The sequence below is a fragment of the Amblyraja radiata genome, unplaced genomic scaffold (assembly GCF_010909765.2).
Source record: "Amblyraja radiata isolate CabotCenter1 unplaced genomic scaffold, sAmbRad1.1.pri scaffold_994_ctg1, whole genome shotgun sequence".
In the NCBI taxonomy this organism is placed as follows: domain Eukaryota; kingdom Metazoa; phylum Chordata; class Chondrichthyes; order Rajiformes; family Rajidae; genus Amblyraja; species Amblyraja radiata.
The window spans coordinates 1-22,442 of NW_022630989.1; the positions used below are offsets into that span (position 1 = coordinate 1).

The window sequence follows — 22,442 nt, forward strand, 5'->3', positions numbered from 1 at the left end:
AATCACAATATCATAACATCATAATATCAGACCACGCTCCATTAACATTTATGATCAAATTAAACGGAATGGCAGAGACACAGTCACAATGGAGATTTAATCCCCAAATCTTAAAAGATAAGTCATGTAATGAATACCTAGTAAAACAGATTAAAATGTTTTTTTGAGGCTAACGATAGCCCTGAAATCTCTGCTTCCCTTCTTTGGGAAACATTTAAAGCATTTGTACGAGGAGCATTAATTTCTTCCCAATCATTTTTTAATAAAGAGAATAGGGCCAAACAACAGAAACTGGAAATGGAAATAAAGCAATTAGACACAGAAAATGCAGCAGCACCATCCAGAATAAAACACAATAAAATTGCAGTATTGAAATATAAATTAAACAGGATTTATTCAGAACAAGTTATAAAACTTTATCAACATACAAAACAATTACATTTTGAATTTGGTGACAAACCACAAAATCTATTAGCGCGTCAACTTCGCAAATTGGACGAGGAAAAAACAATATACAAAATTAGAACAGACAAGGGAGAAACATTAACACTGCCTAAAGATATTAATGATAGATTTCTACAATACTACCAAAAATTGTATTCATCTAAAATAACAGAACAATCAACGGGAATGGAAACATTTTTACAGAATTGTAAGTTTGCGGGTCTAGATCAGAAATAGAGAGAATTGCTAGGGACTGAAATTACGATAAAAGACATTGAAGAATCAATAAAATCCTTAAAAAACGGAAAGTCTGCAGGACCCGATGGTCTAAATTCGGAATTTTATAAAACAAATCATGATTTGCTTTCCCCACGCCTACAGACAATGTACAAATACGCTTATACTCAACAGATACTCCCAGAAACTCTAAATGAATCTACAATCATACTTATACCAAAAACGGATCTTGAAGACCCAGGTTCATACAGAGCTATAGCCCTCTTAAATACTGATCAGAAAATATTAACTAAGATTCTATCTAATAGATTGAGCTTAGTGATCAGCAAATTAATACATCCCGACCAAACAGGGTTTATCCCCAAACGGTATTCATTTTATAATCTGAGAAGATTATTTAATATTATATACTCCAATAGAATCCCTAACGCAGAGCTAGCAATTATCTCGTTAGATGCTGAAAAAGCATTTGACCAGGTAGAATGGCCATATTTATTTTCGGTGATGGAAAATTTTCAACTAGGAGAGAAGTACTGTACATGGGTTAAATTGTTATATTCTAATCCAACAGCTAGAATATTAACAAACAAAATGTTATCAACTAAATTTAATCTCTCTAGAGGCTGTAGACAAGGATGCTCACTATCCCCACTATTATTTGCTCTTGCAATCGAACCCCTAGCAGAAAGCGTTAGAAATCATCCAGGAATATTTGGATACAATACTAGAGACACAAGGAATACAATCTCCTTATATGCAGATGATATACTAATATATATTACAAAATTAGAAACTAGTATTCCAAACCTATTAAATCTAATAACTCAATTTGGTCAGTTTTCGGGATATAGAATTAATTGGAATAAAAGCGAAATCATGCCAATAACAAAATTCAATTTACATACAATACAACAATCCCCTTTTAAAATAGTTAAAGATAAATGTAAATACTTAGGGGATCTAAGAGGAATCTAAGAGGAATCCTCTTTATTTAAACTAAATTTCCCACCCTTACTGAATAAACTACATAAGAATATTCAATACTGGAAAACACTCCCCATTTCTATGCTTGGGAGAATTAATGCTATAAAAATGATTTTTTTTTACCGCAACTGCTGTACCTACTTCAATTAATTCCGATATATATCCCAAAAACATTTTTCAAAAAAATCGATTCCATTGTTACAAGTTTTGTCTGGGATTATAAGAATCATAGAATAAGTAAAAAACATTTATGTAAATCAAAGATAAATGGAGGTTTGGCTTTGCCAAATTTCTTATTTTATTTTTGGGCAGTCCATATTAAAAACATGAATTTCTGGCTGGAAGAAATGGATCAACAACCAGATTGGCTAATGATGGAAAAGGAAGACTGTCTACCTTTTGAAATAGGACCGATCATATTTGCCCCCACAAAACTGCACAAAAAAACCTATAAAGAAAACCCCATAATACATAGTGGAATACGAATTTGGAAACAAATAAAAAAAGATTTAAAATTGAATAATATACCACTCTGCCTTCCCATTGTAAATAATCCTTTATTCAAATCATCCTTTATGGACAAATGTTTCACACAATGGAAAAATTATGGAATCAAAAATATAGGACATCTTTATGGGAAAGGTACTTTTCTTTCATTTCAAGAGTTACAACAGAATTATGGACTGCACTCAAATAATTTCTTCAGATATCTACAAATTAGAGATTATGTTAAATCTAATACACAAGTCTACAGGAATAGGGAATCAGAAATTCTTGATGAATGTCTGAACAAGCATCCTAATACTGAAAAACTAATAGCTTATATTTATAACACCCTACTAAACAACGAGGTACCACCGACCGAACCATATAGATACAAATGGGAAAATGAAATAGGTCATCCTATCACGAAATATATGTGGGACAAAAGTTTACAACAAATACATCAATGTTCATTAAATGCCAGACATACTTTAATACAATTCAAGGTCTTACATAGACTACACTAAAATAAAACTAAATAGAATCTTCCCACAGATCTCTCCTATTTGTGATAAATGGCTACATCTAGAGGCTAATTTAACACATACGTTTGCAAACTGTATAAAACGTAAACATTTCTGGACTGATATTTTTGAAATAACTTCAGGAGTTATACAAAACTGGACCCAGACACAAAATTAATAATATTTGGAATATCAGAACAAAGCTTAACACTCACAACAAACCAAATAAATTTCCTCAACTACAGTATAATAACCGGAAAAAAATTAATATTAACATTTTGGAAAGGCCCTTCAACCCCCACAATTAAAATGTGGATTAAGGAAATGTCGGAGACCCTATACTTAGAAAGAATTAGACTTGTCTTAATGGACAAACAAGACCTTTTTCATAAAATATGGGCTCCATTCACTATCTGAAGGGATAGATTGGCACAGCACGAGGACCCAACTGAAACTTGAACTCAGGAACAGATGAAAAGTTATACTTTATAACCTACGAACCTATCTCCATTGACGTATTACAGGTAACCCATTCCACCTCCCTTGTTTTTCTGTTGTGTTTTTTTTTTTTTTTGCTTTCTTTTTTATTTGTAACTTTCATTTTTATAGCATCTTTTTCCCTCTTTCTATAAAAAAATAAAAACACTTGAAGCAAAAGTAATTGATAATGGAAAATTTTAATAATGTTTGACTGATGTATAGGAAAAGTTTTTTTTACTATAATATGTAACTACATTTTATAATATGTCTACTTCTAATAAATAAATAAAAAAATTAAAATAAAAATAGGCGGCGTATCTTCTGCGATCTCTGACTAATCTGCATATCGGCTGCCCTCGCAATTCTGGCGCCACTGATAGAACATCTCTGCTAGCTATGCCGGATGCCAACAGGACCGGCATCGTTCCCTGCGTCACAACACCCAATTTTAATCGGCGAGGTAATGAACAATTCCTGCAGTCACCAATCCCTCACAGGTTCTGAATTGCCCCAACATTCATGAATGGGAATGCGTTGAATAGAATGCGGTGCAGAAAAGGCACATTAGATCGCTTATTGTTAACGCTTGTACTTAAAGAGATAGATATATTCTTAAATAATACGAGTTTCGGGGGTTATGGGGAGAAGGCATGAGAATAAGGTTAGAAGGCGGGATAGATCAGCTATGATTGAATGAAGTAGGCTTGATGGGCCGAATGGTATAACTCTGGACCTTATGAACTTATTAAGTTACTACGACACTTTAGAGTTGAGAATTACTTTCTCGTGACAGGTAGAAGAATGAGCAATCCATTCTTGCTCAAATTTTCATCAAGAGTGGTAATCTCTTCGTGTAGTATATAAGCAAATTGTTTAATTACCGGTGTTTTTTTAATGGATTCCTCCATTTCCTCCATTTATTTTTATTTTTCAGCCATTTCAGCAGCCACTCTTTGAACTTGCGTTTCTTCTTCAAAGCTTTCTGATTATTTGTAGCGTTTTTTCCAGTTCTATGATTCGTTGTCTTACTTGAGACCTTGTAGCAGGTTTCTCGGGATTCTTCTTGTGCATTAAAGGTACCAAAGAATCCCCTGTATCAGCGGAATTTCTGACAACTTCTCTTACACGATAAAAAGGTATTTTCTCCGGTAGTTATTTTTAGATCGAGCACGTCTTCCCACTCATCTTTTTTTTTAACGATTTAATGCATTCCTCGAGAGCGGATGTAAATGCTGCACTTCTCACAGCTCCATGGCGCCACCGGAAGTCCTCCATGTGACTGTAACCCGGGTTTTCGACGGGTGCTCCAGTTTTCTCACACACTCCAAAGACCATACAGGTTTGTAGGATAATTGGCTTTGTAATATTGTAAGTTGTCCCTGATTCAATTTGGGAGCAAAATTACTGAAAGTATCAAAGTGAATAACTACACAGGTGCAAATTCTTTATCTTATGAAATGGAAAAAAAACATGTAAATCAATTAATAATGTGACCATCCAATATGTAAGATATAATATTAAGCCTGAGTCATTTGGTCAAATTCATGGTCACTATCAATGTCCACAAATTCTGCTCCTGATATCTCTATGGTTTAGGTTCACCACGTGGATTCCTGTGGTTCAAAAATAAGGTGTCACTTTCTCAAGCGTGACTTGGAGGCAGGTGATAAATAATGGTGACAACCCATATCCAAGATAAAGATTTTTTAAATGAGAATAAATGAATTGTCTGAATCGCCTACTCAAAATGAACAATTGTGCACCACAGGCGTGAAAGTGTAGCTTAGATATTCCGTTTAACCTCAGGCATCCAGCAGTACAATTCAGCAAATAATAACAAGATTCTGACAACACTGTTTAAATTTTTTTTTTGTTGAGAGGCCTGAGAGAGGTGGTAATAACTGTTGCACTGAAGCAGAACAACTTATCACTTCCCAAGGTCATTCTTTAGGCATGTCTTTTTCAAACATAATGATCAGAATACCTTTGATTTGGATTATTGTGCGTCGTTCGTGTCACACTGTTAAAGATGGAATAAGGAGTCTCGAGAGCGGGTGCTGAAGAGTTCCAGAATGTTGCAAGCATTGGAGGTTGTTATCTCTAAGCAGATTATGGATAACTGTGTATTTTTTGCTCAGGTGTTCAGGGGGTGATACTTGGTAGAACCTGTAAAGGTCATTCCGCCCGTTGGGACCCTGTCAAACGGGAGGCCTGGTTTGCCGACGCAACACGTTCCCCAATGCAACATTCCACCACTCACTCGCTCCCCAAATGCAACCCATCCCCCCAACGCAATATTGCACCACTGACTCATAGCCCCTAACATGCAGGCACGGCTCATTTCCCCCCTATTCCCCCTGCACTCCCCTCCCACTCCTCTTCAACCTCCCTCTTCTTTCCCCTCTCCTCCTCCCCTTCCGCAATACGCCCATCACATCCCCATCTCCTTTCCCCTCCCCTCAGTCATTCCCTCCCTCCCTCCTTTACTCTTCTCCCCTCCTACTATCCCTCTATCCCCACTCCTCACCTCCTCCTATCCCCCACTACCCATCCTGACAACCCCACTGCCCTCATCTCCCTCTATTCCCAAATTCCTACCTCCCCCACTCCCCCTCCATTCCCTCTATATTCCCTGCGCACCACTTTCCACACATCCGCTACTTTCCACCACTCCTTACCTAGCTCTTCCTCTTCCTCAATTCCCCCTCTCCCTCCTCACCCACCAGGATCTTTCCCCTCTCATTCCCTCCCCAAATCCCTCCTTCACCACTCCCTCACCATTCTTTCCCCTACCTTCGGTAGCTCGCTCCCTCCCTCCATACATCCATAAAAAGCAGCAACTGCAATTCATTCTTCTACAGGTCATTCATGGTTAGCCGTGCTTCAGATCAATTTGACTTGACGATTGGACTGGGTTGCATCGTGGGCCTGTCCCACGAGCATGCGACTACATGCGACAAGCGCGACGTGACGTGGACGCTTGAGCCGTACGGCCTCGCGGGGCCGGTCCCATTTCGATCGGCGGGGCCGTATGTAGTTGAGCGGAGCTAGTCCCGACATCGCGCGGGGCTCGGAAAAACTGGCACTGTCCTACCGGCCCGCAGCCGCATTGAGGCCGGACGCACCGCCTCGACGAGCGTGCGCAGCGTCTTGACTTCGTACGCAGCGTCTTGAAGCCGTACGTAGCAACTTGATGGCGTATGCCTAGCGCGAACTTCCCGCGGACTTCTCTCGAACTTCACGTCAACTCGTACGGGATCACTCGACATCCGCGCGGCCCCCACTTCCGGATTCGTCGCGCTTGCCGCATGCAGTCGCATGCTCGTGGGACAGGCCCTTTACTCAAACTCAGCGAAAACAGCTTGGCCACCCTTCAACCCGACTCTCCCTCCCTCCCTCTGCTTACTCCGGCTCAGTCGCCGCTCGGCCCGTCCCCGCCCTGCCCGCTCGCTCGCTCTCTGCTGCCGCCCGCCCGCCTACCTACCTGCCTGCTCGCTGGCGCCGCCGAACCGCGGGGTGGGGTTGCGGCGGGGGGTGGAGTGGGTGTGTGTGTGGGAGTTGTTCATCGCGGTGGGCACCACGAGTTTCAATAGACGATAGACAAGAGGTGCAGGAGTAGGCCATTCGGCCCTTCGAGCCAGCACCGCCATTCAATGTGACCATGGCTGATCATCCATAATCCGAACCCCGTTCCTGCCTTCTCCCCATATCCACTGGCTCTGATATCTTTAATAGCCCTATCTATCTCTCTCTTGAAATGATCCAGAGAACCGGCCTCCACCCCCAGGTGGAGGCCGGCAGATAGATCCACACTCACAACTGCGTGGAAAAGTGTTTCCTCATCTCCGTTCTAAATGGCTTAACATATAACCATATAACGATATAACAATAACAGCACGGAAACAGGCCACCTCGTCCCTTCTAGTCCGTGCCGAACACGTATTCTCTCCTAGTCCCATATACCTGCGCACAGACCATAATCCCCATTCCTTTCCCGTCCATATAACAATCCAATTTATTTTTAAATGACAAATACGAACCTGCCTCCACCACCTTCACTGGAAGCTCATTCCACACAGCCACCACTCTCTGAGTAAAGAAGTCCCCCCTCATGTTACCCCTAAACTTCTGTCCCTTAATTCTCAAGTCATGTCCCCTTGTTTGAATCTTCCCTACTCTCAGTGGGAAAAGCTTATCCACGTCAACTCTGTCTATCCCTCTCATCATTTTAAAGACCTCTATCAAGGCCCCCCTTAACCTTCTGCGCTCCAAAGAATAAAGCCCTAACTTGTTCAACCTTTCCCTGTAACATAGTTGCTGAAACCCAGGCAACTTTCTAGTAAATCTCCTCTGTACTCTCTCTATTTTGTTGACATCATTCCATAATTAGGCGACCAAAATTGTACACCATACTCCAGAATTGGCCTCACCAATGCCTTGTATAATGTTAACATTACATCCCAACTTCTATACTCAATGGTACACAAAATTGCTGGAGAAACTCAGCGGGTGCAGCAGCACTATGGAGCGAAGGAAATAGGCGACGTTTCGGGCCGAAACCCTTCTTCAGACTGATGGGGGGGGGGGGGGGGGGGGGGGGGGAGGGAGGGAACAGGGGGGGGGGAGGGGGGGGGGCCCGTGGGCGGGCGGATGGGAGGGTGGGAGGAGACAGCTAGAGGGTTAAGGAAGGGGAGGAGACAGCAAGGTCTAGCAAAATTGGGAGAATTCAATGTTAATGCCATCCGGACGCAAGGTCCCCAGACGGAATATGAGGTGCTGTTCCTCCAATTTCCGCTGTTGCTCACTCTGGCAATGGAGGATTCCCAGGACAGAGAGGTCGGATTGGGAATGGGAGGGGGAGTTGAAGTGCTGATCCACCGGGAGTTCAGGTAGGTTATTGCGTACTGAGCGGAGGCGTTCGGCGAAACGATCGCCCAACCTCCGCATAGTCCCACCGATGTAAATCAGCTGACATCTAGAGCAGCGGATGCAGTAGATGAGGTTGGAGGAGATACAGGTGAACCTTTGTCGCACCTGGAACGACTGCTTGGGTCCTTGAATGGAGTCGAGGGGGGAAGTGAAGGGACAGGTGTTGCATTTCTTGCGGTTGCAACGGAAAGTGCCCGGGGAGGGGGTGGTGCGGGAGGGAAGGGAAGAATTGACGAGGGAGTTGCGGTGGGAGAGGACCCTCTGGTGCTCACCTTTCACCCCACCCGCCGGCAAATACAACACATAATCCTCCGCCATTTCCGCCACCTCCAACGTGACCCCACCACTCGCCACATCTTCCCATCTCCCCCCATGTCTGCCTTCTGCAAAGACCGCTCCCACCGCAACTCCCTCGTCAATTCTTCCCTTCCCTCCCGCACCACCCCCTCCCCGGGCACTTTCCGTTGCAACAGCAAGAAATGCAACACCTGTCCCTTCACCTCCCCCCTCGATTCCATTCAAGGACCCAAGCAGTCGTTCCAGGTGCGACAAAGGTTCACCTGTATCTCCTCCAACCTCATATACTACATCCGCTGCTCTAGATGTCATCTGATTTACATCGGTGAGACTAGCGGAGGTTGGGCGATCGTTACGCCGAACACCATATAACCATATAACCATATAACAATTACAGCACGGAAACAGGCCATCTCGACCCCTCTAGTCCGTGCCGAACACATAATCTCCCCTAGTCCCATATACCTGCGCTCAGACCATAACCCTCCATTCCTTTCCCATCCATATAACTATCCAATTTATTTTTAAATGATAAAAACGAACCTGCCTCCACCGCCTTCACTGGAAGCTCATTCCACACAGCTACCACTCTCTGAGTAAAGAAGTTCCCCCTCATGTTATCCCTAAACTTCAGTCCCTTAATTCTCAAGTCATGTCCCCTTGTTTGAATCTCCCTACTCTCAGTGGGAAAAGCTTTTCCACGTCAACTCTGTCTATCCCTCTCATCATTTTAAAAACCTCTATCAAGTCCCCCCTTAACCTTCTGCGCTCCAAAGAATAAAGCCCTAACTTGTTCAACCTTTCTCTGTAACTTAGTTGCTGAAACCCAGGCAACATTCTAGTAAATCTCCTCTGTACTCTCTCTATTTTGTTGACATCCTTCCTATAATTAGGCGACCAATTATAGGAAGGATGTCAACACCACCGCTCAGTCCGCAATAAACTACCTGAACTCCCGGTGGCTCAGCACTTCAACTCCCCCTCCCATTCCCAATCCGACCTCTCTGTCCTGGGTCTCCTCCATTGCCAGAGTGAGCAACAGCGGAAATTGGAGGAACAGCGCCTCATATTCCGTCTGGGGACCTTGCGTCCGGATGGCATTAACATTGAATTCTCCCAATTTTGCTAGCCCTTGCTGTCTCCTCCCCTTCCTTAACCCTCTAGCTGTCTCCTCCCACCCTCCCATCCGCCCGCCCTCGGGCTCCTCCTCCTCCTCCCCTTTTCCTTCCTTCTCCCCCCCCCCACCCCCCATCAGTCTGAAGAAGGGTTTCGGCCCGAAACGTCGCCTATTTCCTTCGCTCCATAGATGCTGCTGCATCCGCTGAGTTTCTCCAGCAATTTTGTGTACCTTCGATCTTCCAGCATCTGCAGTTCCTTCTTGAAGAATTCTATACTCAATGCTCTGATTTATAAAGGCCAGCACACCAAATGCTTTATTTACTACCCTATCTACATGAGATTCCACTTTCAGGAAACTGTGCACAGTTATGCCCAGATCCCTCTGTTCACCTGCATTCTTCAATTCCCTACCATTTACCATGTACGTCCTATTTTGATTTGTCCTGCCAAGATGTAGCACCTCACACTTATTAGCATTAAACTCCATCTGCCATCTTTCAGCCCACTCTTCCAACTGGCATAAATCTCTCTGTAGACTTTGAAAATCTACTTCATTATCCACAACCCCACCTATCTTAGTATCATCTGCATACTTACTAATCCAATTTACCACACCATCATCCAGATCATTGATGTACATGACAAACAACAGTGGACCCAACACAGATCCCTGTGGCACCCCACTGTCACTGGCCTCCAACCTGACAAACAACCATCCACCATTACTCTCTGGCATCTCCCATTCAGCCACTGTTGAATCCATCTTGCTACTCCACCATTAATATCCAACAATTGAACCTTCTTAACCAACCTTCCGTGAGGAACCTTGTCAAAGGCCTTACTGAAGTCCATATATCCACTGCTTTACCCTCATCATTTTCCCGAGTAACCTCTTCAAAAAATTCAAGAAGATTAGTCAAACATGACCTTCCAGGCACAAATCCATGTTGACTGTTCTTAATCAGACCCTGTTTATCCAGATGCTTATATATATTATCTCTAAGTATCCTTTCCATTAATTTGCCCACCACTGACGTCAAACTAACAGGTCTATAATTGCTAGCTTTACTCTTAGACCCCTTTTTAAACAATGGAACAACATGCGCAGTACGCCAATCCTCCGGCACTATTCCCGTTTCTAATGACATTTGAAATATTTCTGTCATAGCCCCTGCTATTTCTACACTAACTTCCCTCAATGTCCTAGGGAATATCCTGTCCGGACCTGGAGACTTATCCACTTTTATATTTCTCAAAAGTGTCAGTACTTCCTCTTCTTTGAATCTCATAGTTTCCATAGCTACTCTACTTGTTTCCCTTACCTCACATAATTCAATATCCTTCTCCTTGGTGAATACCGAAGAAATAAATTGTTCAATATCTCCCCCATCTCTTTTGGCTCTGCAGATAGCTGTCCACTCTGACTCTCTAATGGACCAATTTTATCCCTCGTTATCCTTTTGCTATTAATATAGCTGTAGAAACCCTTTGGATTTACTTTCACCTTACTTGCCAAAGCAACCTCATATCTTCTTTTAGCTTTTCTAATTTCTTTCTTAAGATTCTTTTTACATTCTTTATACTCCTCAAGCACCTCATTTACTCCATGCTGCCTATAATTATTGTAGATCTCTCTCTTTTTCCGAACCAAGTGTCCAATTTCCCTTGAAAACCATGGCTCTTTCCAATTTTTACTATTTCCTTTCAACCGAACAGGGACATAAAGATTCTGCACTCTTAAAATGTCACCTTTAAATGTCCTCCATTTCTCTTCCACATCTTTCCCATAAAACAAACTGTCCCAATTTGCTCCTTTTAAATCCTTTCGCATCTCCTCAAAGTCAGCATTTCTCCAATCAAAAATCTCAACCATAGGTCCAGTTCTGACCCTCTCCATAATTATATTGAAACTAATGGTATCGTGATCACTGGTGCCGAACTGTTCCCCACCGCTTACATCTGCCACCTGACCCGTCTCATTTCCTAACAGGAGGTCCAGCACCGCCCCTTCTCTAGTAGGTACTTCTAGGTATTGCTGCAAAAAACTATCCTGCACACATTTTACAAACTCCAACCCATCCAGCCCATTTACAGAATGGGTTTCCCAGTCTATGTGTGGAAAATTGAAATCTCCCACAATCACTACCTTGTGCTTACTACTAATATCTGCAATCTCCTTACATATTTGCTCTTCAAATTCTCGCTCCCCGTTTGGCGGTCTATCATACACCCTTAAAAGTGTTGCTACCCCTTTCCCATTTCTCAGTTCCACCCAAATAGCCTCCCTAGACGAGCCCTCTAATCTATCCTGCCAAAGCACAGATGTAATATCTTCCCTGATAAGCAATGCAACACCTCCACCTCTTGCCCCTCCAATTCTATCACACCTGAAGCAAAGAAATCCTTGAATATTTAGTTTCCAATCACAGCCCTCCTGCAACCATGTTTCACTGATCGCCACAACATCATACTTCCAGGTTTCAATCCAGGCTCTATGTTCATCCACCTTTCTTACAATGCTCCTAGCATTAAAATATACACATTTAAGAAACCCACCCTCTCTTATTTCTGTTTATTGTCTTTTTATTCTCTCTCCCCTACATTTTGGGTCAGAGTGCTGCCATTCTCTGCCTCACACACTGACTGCTAGCTTTCCCAATTTGAGTCCCTCCCCCCAACCATACTAGTTTAAAGTCTCCCCAGTAGCCTTTGCAAATCTCCTCGCCAGGCCCCTGGTTCTAGACTTCCCAAACATCGGAAACATGTTTCCTGCCTCTAGCGTGTCTTAGCCCTTAATAATGATATATGTTTCCCTTCTGAATCGTGTAAATTCCAGAGTATACGCGCCTTAGCCGCTCCATTCTATCAACATATGACAATCTCGCCACCCCGGGAATTAACCTGGTGAACCAACGCTGCACTCCCTCTATAGCAAGAATATCCTTTCTCTAGTTGTGAGACCAAAACTACACACAATACTCCAAGCGTGGTCTCACTAGGGCATTGTACAATGACAGAAGGACCTCTTTGCTTCTATACTCAACTCCTCGTGTTATGAAGGCCAACGTGCCATTTCCTTTCTTCACTGCCTGCTTACTTTCAGTGATTGATAAACAAGGAGGGTTCTGGTGGAAGCCGCTGATTGGTGGAAACAGACTAGATGAAGCAGCTGATTTGGTGCAACCTCAGGTTAGCATTTCTGCTTTCTGGTTAAAGGTACACGTGGACTAAAGATACAGTGCTTTAGTAAAGGTACAGGGAGCCAATGGTACAGTGGCTAAAGGTACAGTGAGTTAAGGGTACAGTGCTTTCTGTTTATATAATAAAGGTGCAGTTTAAAGGTCAAGAGGGAGCAGCTGTTTGTGAGTCAGATACTTGCTGATTTCTCCCAGCAGTTTCTATTGTATTATACTTGTATCGGATCCAGGGTAAGGCGGGAGAATGACAGCCAGAGCAGTGTACCGTTCAGGATGTCAGATGTGGGAGGTCATGGTGTCGGATGGCCCTCCAGACGTCCACATCTGCACCAGGTGCAGCGAGATGGGGCTCCTAAGGGACCGTATTAGGATCCCGGAGCAGCAGCTCGATGACCCCTGTCTGGTCAGGTAGAGTGACGAGGCCATAGAGGGGAGTTATAGGGAGGTAGTCACTCAAAAACCACGGGAGAGAGACATGTGGGTCACGCTAAGGAAGGGCAAGGGGCAGAGGCAGGGACGAGGGAGTACACCAATGTCGGTACACCTTGCAAATAAGTACTCCTGTTTGAGTACGGATGGGGGTGACAGCCTGCCTGGGGGTAGCGAGAGCGGACGGGTCTCCAGCACAGAGACCGGCCCTGTTACTCCTGAAGGTAGGGACAAAACGAAGAGGTCAATAGTAATTGGGGTTCTATTGTTAGGGGGTTGGATAGGCGATTCTGTGGACGCAGTCGGAGACCAGGATTGTAATCTGCCTCCCTGGTGCCAGGGTCTCGGACGTGTCTCAACGCGTCCAAGATATCCTGAAATCAGAGGGAGAGGAGCCTGAGGTCGTGGTACATATAGGTACCAATGACATAGGTTAAAAAAGGGAAGAGGTCCTGAATGGAGGATATAGGGAGTTGGGAGGAGAGTTAAGGAAAAGGACCAAAAAGGTAACAATCTCAGGATTACTGCCTCTGCCACGCGACAGTGAGAGTAGGAATGGAGCGAGGTGGAGGATAAATGCGTGGCTGAAAGACTGGTGCAGAGGGCAGGTATTCAAGTTTCTGGATCATTGGGACTTATTTTGGGGAAGGTGGGGCCTGTACAGAAAGGATGGGTTGCACTTGAACCCGAGGGGGACCAATATCCCGGCGGGGAAATTTGCAAAGGCTACTGGGGAGACTTTAAACTAGAACGGTTGGGGCGAGGGATCAAATAGAGAAAGCTAGTATACAGAATGGGAGGCAGGAAGCAGAAAAGGGAAGCATCGGGCACAAGAGGAGAAAGGAAAAAAAGGAAATAAACAGAGAATAAGAGGCGGGGGGTTTCTTAAATGTTCATATTTTAATGCTAGGAACATTGTAAGAAATGTGGATGAGCTTAGAGTCTGGATAGACACCTGGAAGTATGATGTTGTGGCGATCAGTGAAACATGGTTGCAGAAGGGCTGTGATTGGAAACGAAATATTCCAGGATTTCGTTGCTTCAGGTGTGATAGAATTGGAGGGGCAAGAGGTGGAGGTTTTGCATTACTAGTCAGGGAAGATACTACAGCAGTGCTTTGGCAGGATAGATTGGAGGGCTTATCTAGGGAGGCTATTTGGGTGGAACTGAGAAGTGGGAAAGGGGTAGCAACACTTATAGGGGTATATTATAGACCGCCAAATGGGGATCGGGAATTGGAAGAGCAAATATGTAAGGAGATAGCAGATATTAGTAGTAAGCACAAATTAGTGATTGTGGGAGATTTCAACTCTCCACACATAGACTGGGACACACATTCGGTAAATGGGCTGGATGGTTTGGAGTTTGTAAAATGTGTGCAGGATAGTTTTTTGCAGCAATACATAGAGATACCTACTAGAGGAGGGTCAGTGCGGAGGAATGCGTTGGGGAGCACTTCGGGTCCAGTGATCACAATACCATTATGGAGAGGGTCAGAACTGGACCCACGGTTGAGATTTTTGGTTGGAGAAAGGCTAACTTTGATGAGATGCGAAATGATTTAAAAGGAGTGAACTGGGACATTTTATGGGAAGGATGTAGAAGAGAAATGGAGGACATTTAAAGGGGACATTTTAAGAGTACAGAATCTTTATGTTCCTGTTCGGTTGAAAGGAAACAGTAAAAAATGGAAAGAGCCCTGGTTTTCAAGGGAAATTGGACATCTTGTTCGGAAAAAGAGGAAGATCTACAATAATTATAGGCAGCATGAAGTAAATGAGGTGCTTGAGGAGTATAAGGAATGTAAAAATAACCTTAAGAAATAAATTAGAAAAGCTAAAAGAAGACATGAGGTTGCTTGAAAGTAAATCCACAGGGTTTCTACAGCTATATTAATAGCAAAAGGATAACGAGGGATAAAATTGGTCCATTGGAGAGACAGAGTGGACAGCTATCTGCAGAGCCAAAAGAGATGGGGGAGATATTGAACAATTTATTTTCTTCGGTATTCACCAAGGAGAAGGATATTGAATTATGTGAGGTAAGGGAAACTAGTAGAGTAGCTATGGATACTATGAGTTTCAAAGTAAAAGAAGTACTGACACTTTTGAAAAATATAAAAGTGGATAAGTCTCCAGGTCCTGACAGGATATTCCCTAGGACATTGAGGGAAGTTAGTGTAGAAATAGCCGGGGCTATGACAGAAATATTTCAAATGTCATTAGAAACGGGAATAGTCCCCGAGGATTGGCGTACTGCGCATGTTGTTCCATTGTTTAAAAAGGGTTCTAAGAGTAAACCTAGCAATTATAGGCCTGTTAGTTTGACTTCAGTGGTGGGCAAATTAATGGAAAGGATACTTAGAGATAATATATATAAGCATCTGGATAAACAGGGTCTGATTAGGAACAGTCAGCATGGATTTGTGCCTGGAAGGTCATGTTTGACTAATCTTCTTGAATTTTTTGAAGAGGTTACTAGGGAAATTGACGAGGGTAAAGCAGTGGATGTTGTCTATATGGACTTTAGTAAGGCCTTTGACAAGGTTCCTCATGGAAGGTTGGTTAAGAAGGTTCAACTGTTGGGTATAAATGCAGGAGTAGCAAGATGGATTCAACAGTGGCTGAATGGGAGAAGCCAGAGGGTAATGGTGGTTGGTTGTTTGTCGGGTTGGAGGCAGGTGACTAGTGGGGTGCCTCAGGGATCAGTGTTGGGTCCTTTGTTGTCTGTCATGTACATCAATGATCTGGGTGAAGGTGTGGTAAATTGGATTAGTAAGTATGCAGATGATACCAAGATAGGGGGTGTTGTGGATAATGAAGAGGATTTCCAAAGTCTACAGGGTGAGTTAGGCCATTTGGAAGAATGGGCTGAAAGATGGCAGATGGAGTTTAATGCTGATCAATGTGAGGTGCTACACCTTGGCAGGACAAATCAAAATAGGACGTACATGGTAAATGGTAGGGAATTGAATAATACAGTTGAACAGAGAGATCTGGGAATAACCGTGCATAGTTCCTTGAAGGTGGAATCTCATAGATAGGGTGGTAAAGAAACCTTTTGGTATGCTAGCCTTTATAAATCAGAGCATTGAGTATAGAAGCTGGGATGTAATGTTAAAATTGTACAAGGCATTGGTGAGACCAAATCTGGAGTATGGTGTACAATTTTGGTCGCCCAATTATAGGAAGGATGTCAACAAAATAGAGAGAGTACAGAGGAGCTAACTAGAATGTTGCCTGGGTTTCAACAACTAAGTTACAGAGAAGGGTTGAATAAATTAGGTCTTTATTGTCTGGAGCGCAGAATGTTAAGGGGGGACTTGATAGAGGTCTTTAAAATGATGAGAGGGATAGACAGAGTTGATGTGGATCAGCTTTTCCCTTTGAGAATAGGGAATATTCAAACAAGAGGACATGACTTCAGAATTAAGGGACAGAAGTTTAGGGGTAAAATGAGGGGGAACGTCTTTACTCAGAGAGTGGTAGCGGTGTGGAATGAGCTTCCAGTGGAAGTGGTGGAGGCAGGTTCGTTGGTGTCATTTAAAAATAAATTGGATAGGTATATGGATGAGAAGGGAATGGAAGGTTATGGTATGAGTGCAGGCAGGTGGGACTAAGCGAAAAAACTTGTTCGGCACGGAATGTAGGGCTGAGATGGCCTGTTTCCGTGCTGTAATTGTTATATGGTTATATGGTTATATGGACCCCAGATCCCGTTGTACACCCCTTTTCCAATTTGATCCAATTTAGATAATAATCTGCATTTATGTTTTTCCCACCAAAGTGGATAACATCACATTTATCCACATTAAACTGCACCTGGCATGCATCTGCCCACTCACACAACCTGTCCATGTCACCCTGCAACCTCACAGTATCCTCTTCACAGTTCACACTGTCACCCAGCTTGTTTACTTTTAATCGCTTCATCTAAATCATTAATGTATATTGTTCATAGCTGCGGTCCCAGCACCATGTCTTGCGGTACCCAACTGGTCATTGCCTGCCATTCTGAAAGAACCCTTTAATCCCTACTCTTTCATTCCTGACTGCAAACCAATTTTCTATCCATGGCAGTAACCTACCCCCAATACCATGTGCTCTAATTTTGCCGTAAGTCAATCATTAAAATAAAAAGCAATGGAATGCACAAAATACATTTTAACATAAACATCCACCGCAGTGACTCCTCTACATTCCTCACGGTGATGATTTGAGTTTAGGACCAGGGATGTTCTACTGCAGTTGTACAGGGTCTTGGTGAGACCACGCCTGGAGTATTGCGTACAGTTTTGGTCTCATAATCTGAGGAAGGACATTCTTGCCATAGAGGAAGTACAGAGAATGTTCATCAGACTGATTCCTGTGATGTCAGGATTTTCATATGCCCATTATCTATTGCGGGCAACATTTGACCACGCCCTTTACTCTAAGCGGCCAATCAGTTCCCGTCCGCATCTGACGTTGTTTACATGGCACCTAGCAACCATTCTCCCGGCCGACTAATCAGACGACGGGCCTCCCTCATAATGACGGGGTATAAATAGCGCGACCGGCGGCGTCAGCCAGTCATTGTCGAGGGCTGCGGTGTTCACCGAACATTATGGTAGGTGACGTGATAGAACTCTGAGGACCGCCGCGTTCCATGGAGACAGGCGGCTGATTGGTCGAAGGGAGCCCACTGTGGGCGGCGTGCTCCATTCAGGGAAAAGAGAGCGGTGCTCAGCGAATGCAGTTGTAGCCGGGAGTCTGGATTGGTTTGGACGGGGTCGGGTGTGGGAGTGGGGCGGTTACATTACCAGGGTTGGAAGGAGCTTGAGGATGGGACGCGCCTGACAGTAAACCGGTGATTTTAAGCCCCACCCCGCTCCCTCCGTCTCTCATCACAACACTAAGGCAAGTTATCCACTTCCGGTACTAATCACGTGTTTCCCCCCAACTCTAGCGCGCGTGTATTTCAGTTCACGTCGGCCAGGCCGGGTTTCAGATTGGCAACGCTTGCTGGGAGCTGTATTGCCTGGAGCACGGGATCCAGCCGGATGGACAGATGCCGAGCGACAAGACCATCGGGGCCGGCGACGACTCCTTCAACATCTTCTTCAACGAAACGGGGGCGGGCAAGCACGTCCCACGGGCCGTGTCCGTCGACTTGGAGCCCACGGTGATCGGTAATTTGAAATGGCAGTCTAGGGCTCATCTGTCCGGGATTGTCTCAAAACTTCCACGCGTCGTGCAAGGAAGGGGCGTTTGTGGAGCTGGTTAATTCTCTGTTCCCTGGTCTCTCCCCTGCAGATGAGGTGCGGACCGGCACATACCGGCAGCTCTTCCACCCCGAGCAGCTCATCACGGGAAATGGGGACGCGGCCAATAACTACGCCCGGGGACACTGCTAGGTCGGCAATGAGATCGTGGACCTGGTGCTGGATCGTATCCGGAAGGTGGTAGGTGGACTTGCAATAGGATTTCACAGATTTCCTGTATTACCACCGAACTTCCGATAATGTGTCCCTATCCCAAGCGTCATTGAGAACTACGTGCACTGTGCACTTACCACACCTTAAAGCAATGTCCAGCCTACTGTGACATTTCCATACATCGGTAAAAGGGGTGTCAATAAATGCCCTAAGTACATGTATAGTATTTGCATAAATATCCATCGTCACCGAAATAAAGTATCCAGATTTGGCCATCCTCACTGTATAAATCCAGTATTCGTGTTCCCATACAGTATAATTCCACGTCTATCAATTATATTATTTAAATAAATATCTATCAGGTCTCTGGGAACAAAAAAAAATCCACACGTGTCCAATCTGTCTGCACAGTTAAAGTTCTCAAATCCGGGCATAATTCTAGCGAAACTCATCTGCGCCCTCATCTAAGTCTGCACGTCTGTCCTGAAATGGAGCAACCGGAACAGCACAGAATACTACCAGTACCGCCTTATATTACTTTTTTGTCAAGTCAACTCAAATTTAAAGAAGGTGTCCCCTGCTGTATACGGCGGAAGCCGAATAACTTACCGAATTTCGAAACTGATTTGGACAGAAATTCACTGGAGTTTAGAAGGATGAGGAGAGATCTTAGAGAAACATATTAAATTATAAAAGGACTGGCTATGCTAGATGCAGGAAAAAATGTTCCCAATGTTGGCTGAGTCCATAACCAGGGGCCACAGTCATAGAATAAATGGGAGGTCATTTAAGACTGAGGTGAGAAAAAAACGTTTTCACCCGGAGAGTTGTGAATTTATGGAATGCCCTGCCACAGATTTAGATAGAACTCTAGGGGCTAATGGTGTCAAGGGGTATGGGGAAAAGGCAGGCACGGGTTATTGATAGGGGATGATCAGCCATGATCACAATGAATGGCGGTGCTGGCTCGAAGGGCCGAATGGCCTCCTCCTGCACATATTATTTATGTCTCTATGTTTCTATGTTTCTTAATGTGGATGGGAAGAGTTCTCGTGTATAGCGACCCAATGCAGCCAAAACCCCCGAGTCCAGACTGCCGACTAGATCAGCATTTAAATGTTGGGAGAGACTATGAATAGACAATGTTGCTGATCATTCCAGTCCTATCTTCATGAGCTCAAACTCAGAGGCAGTTTGGTGGCGTGCATCATTAATGTCACATCCGGTATTCTATTCATGATTTCCGTTTTCTTTCTACCCAAGGCCGACAGTGCACCGGACTGCAGGGGTTCCTCATCTTCCACAGTTTCGGCGGCGGCACCGGCTCGGGCTTCACCTCCCTCCTCATGGAGAGACTTTCCGTCGACTACGGTAAGAAATCTAAGCTGGAGTTTGCCATCTACCCGGCGTCGCAGATCCCCACCGCCGTGGTCGAGACCTACAACTCGGCGCTGGTCACCCACTGCACACTGGAGCACTCCGACTGCGCCTTCATGGTGGACAACGAGGCCATTTACGACGTGTGTCGGCGGAACCTGGACATCGAGCGCCCCACCTACACCAACCTCAACCGCCTGATCGCGCAGTCGTGTCGTCTATTACCGCCTCGCTGCGCTTCGGCGGCACCCTCAACGTGGACCTGACTGAGTTCCAAACCAACCTGGTCCCCTACCCGCGCATCCATTTCCCGCTCGTCACCTACGCGCCGCTGATCTCGGCAGAGAAGGCTTACCACGAGCAATTGGCGGTCCCCGAAATCACCAACGCCTGCCTCGAGCCAGCCAACCAGATGATGAAGTGCGACCCCCGGCAGGGCAAGTACATGAAGTGTTGCATGTTGTACCGTGGGGACGTGGTCCCCAAGGACGTCAACGCCGCCATCGCCACCATCAAGAGTAAGCGCAGCATCCAGTTCGTGGACTGGTGTCCAACCGGGTTCAAGGTGAAGGGTTTGAGACAAAATCTTGTATACCCGGTGGAGGAGGGGCATTGGCTATATTTGTCCAAGACCTCAGTTGAACGGCACAGCTAGCTATGTTGGATAGATATCCGTATATTCATCGACAATAATGGTACAAGGACCTCTCCCATTCTCCACACTGTGCCCTCCCTACTCAACACCCCAACCCACTGAAGTCATCCCATGGGAATGGTTTAACCCGATCGTAACATTTGCAGGAGACATCCTATCCTGATGCGGGTGCAAGGGATGGAGGAGAGTGGGTGGATTTGAAGGAATTCGTGCGCTTGTAGACGGTGAGCCGAAGTACCTATTTCTACCAGTAAAAAATATCCAGGGAATATTGAGCACCTGATAGGGGAAGAAGTAAAGAATTGGGTTCATCTCTTACTTGCACGTCCCCCTTTCCAGCGCCATCGTCCGGGGAACAGAGGCTCTGCAATTCACCCAGAACACGGGGTTTACACAGTGAAGGGGTTGGGAGCAGCACGCATGTTGACAGGGGTCCAGGAATTGATATCCCATGTGTGCACTTTCCTACCCCCGCAGGTGGGCATCAACTACCAGTCCCCGACGGTGGTGCCCGGGGGCGACCTGGCCAAGGTGCAACGCGCTCTCTGCATGCTCAGCAACACCACCGCCATCGCCATGGCCTGGACCCGCCTGGACCTGAAGATCGACAAGATGTACGCCAAGCGGGCCTTTGGCCACTGGTACGTGGGAGAGGGGCTGGAGGAAGGGGAGTTCCAGGACGCGCGGGAGGACATTGCGTCGCTGGAGAAGGACTATCAAGAGGTGGCCCTGGATTCCATCGACCTTGCAAGAGCAGAGGAGGAAGGAGAGGAGTAGACGATATTACTTAAAATTAAAATATTTAATGAAATGCCACATTTATGCATCAGAGCAACGTTAGATTTGGAAAGAAAGTTTAATAAGACATCATTATACTCCCAAAATTAAATGTATTTGAAAACATAATCCATTTGGAAGTCTATCCGCTTGACTTTGGAAATTCCTGAGGACATTTTCACTCTGGCGGCAGAAGAACGATTGCGACAATAATGACTAGCATGGGGCGGTCATGTCAGTGCGAAACTGACAAATAGAAGATGTGTGGGGGGGCGGGTGGAGGGATGCAGGGGGAGATCCAGAGGGGTGTGGAGCAAATGTACAGGGGTGGGGAGGGAAAGGTAAGGAGAGGCAAAGGGACGGGGAAGGGAGCAGATAGGTGTGGAATTATGGGGATGGAGGGTTCAAAGGGAAGTCTTCAAAGATGAATTGCAAAGCTTCAAGAAGACCAAGGGATAGGGTTAGGTAGATTGCTGAAAAATTCTTAAAGTCCTACCCCCATACCATGTGCTCTAATTTTGCCGTAAGTCAGTCATTCAAATAAAAAGCAATGGAACGCACAAAATACATTTTAACATAAACATCCACCCCAGCGACTTCTCTACATTCCTCACTGTGATGATTTGCGTATAGGAGCAGGGAGGTTCTACTGCAGTTGTACAGGGTCTTGGTGAGACCACGCCTGGAGTAATGCGTACAGTTTTGGTCTCCTAATCTGAAGAAGGACATTCTTGCCATAGAGGAAGTACAGAGAAGGTTCATCAAACTGATTCCTGTGATGTCCGGACTTTCATATGAAAAAAGACTTGATAGACTCGGCTTGTATTCGCTAGAATTTAGAAGATTGAAGAGGGATCTTATAGAACCTTAAAACATTATTAATGGGTTGGACAGGCTAGATGCAGAAAGATTGTTCCCGATGTAGGTGAAGTCCAGAACAAGGGGTTACTGTTTAAGGATAAGGGGGAAGTCTTTTACATGGAAACATAGATAGAAACTTAGAAAATACGTGCCGGAGTAGGCCATGCGGGCCTTCGAGCCTGCACCGCCATTCATTATCTGGCTGATGGGCTGATCATCCAACTCAGTATCCT

General features: G+C 44.8%; 1 protein-coding gene across 1 annotated transcript; it reads left to right on the forward strand.

Moving 5' to 3' along the window:
* Positions 1 to 3,548: 3,548 nt before the first annotated feature.
* Positions 3,549 to 21,426, forward strand: LOC116970526 (tubulin alpha-1D chain-like). The gene is made up of 6 exons (XM_033017163.1): positions 3,549 to 3,612; positions 18,087 to 18,293; positions 18,418 to 18,513; positions 19,803 to 20,063; positions 20,126 to 20,481; positions 21,049 to 21,426. Exons 1-6 carry the CDS (start codon positions 3,549 to 3,551, stop codon positions 21,346 to 21,348), a joined length of 1,284 nt encoding a protein of 427 aa, XP_032873054.1. The 3' UTR covers positions 21,349 to 21,426.
* Positions 21,427 to 22,442: the final 1,016 nt, after the last annotated feature.

What these genes read in the sequence shown, in the direction of transcription:
- LOC116970526 (XM_033017163.1), top strand. Translation starts at nt 3,549, where the DNA reads ATGCCGGATGCCAACAGGACCGGCATCGTTCCCTGCGTCACAACACCC. An exon ending in CTTGGAGCCCACGGTGATCG is followed by an intron (nt 18,294 to 18,417) that starts GTAATTTGAAAT and finishes TCTCCCCTGCAG; the next exon opens with ATGAGGTGCGGACCGGCACA. An exon ending in GGTGTCCAACCGGGTTCAAG is followed by an intron (nt 20,482 to 21,048) that starts GTGAAGGGTTTG and finishes CTACCCCCGCAG; the next exon opens with GTGGGCATCAACTACCAGTC.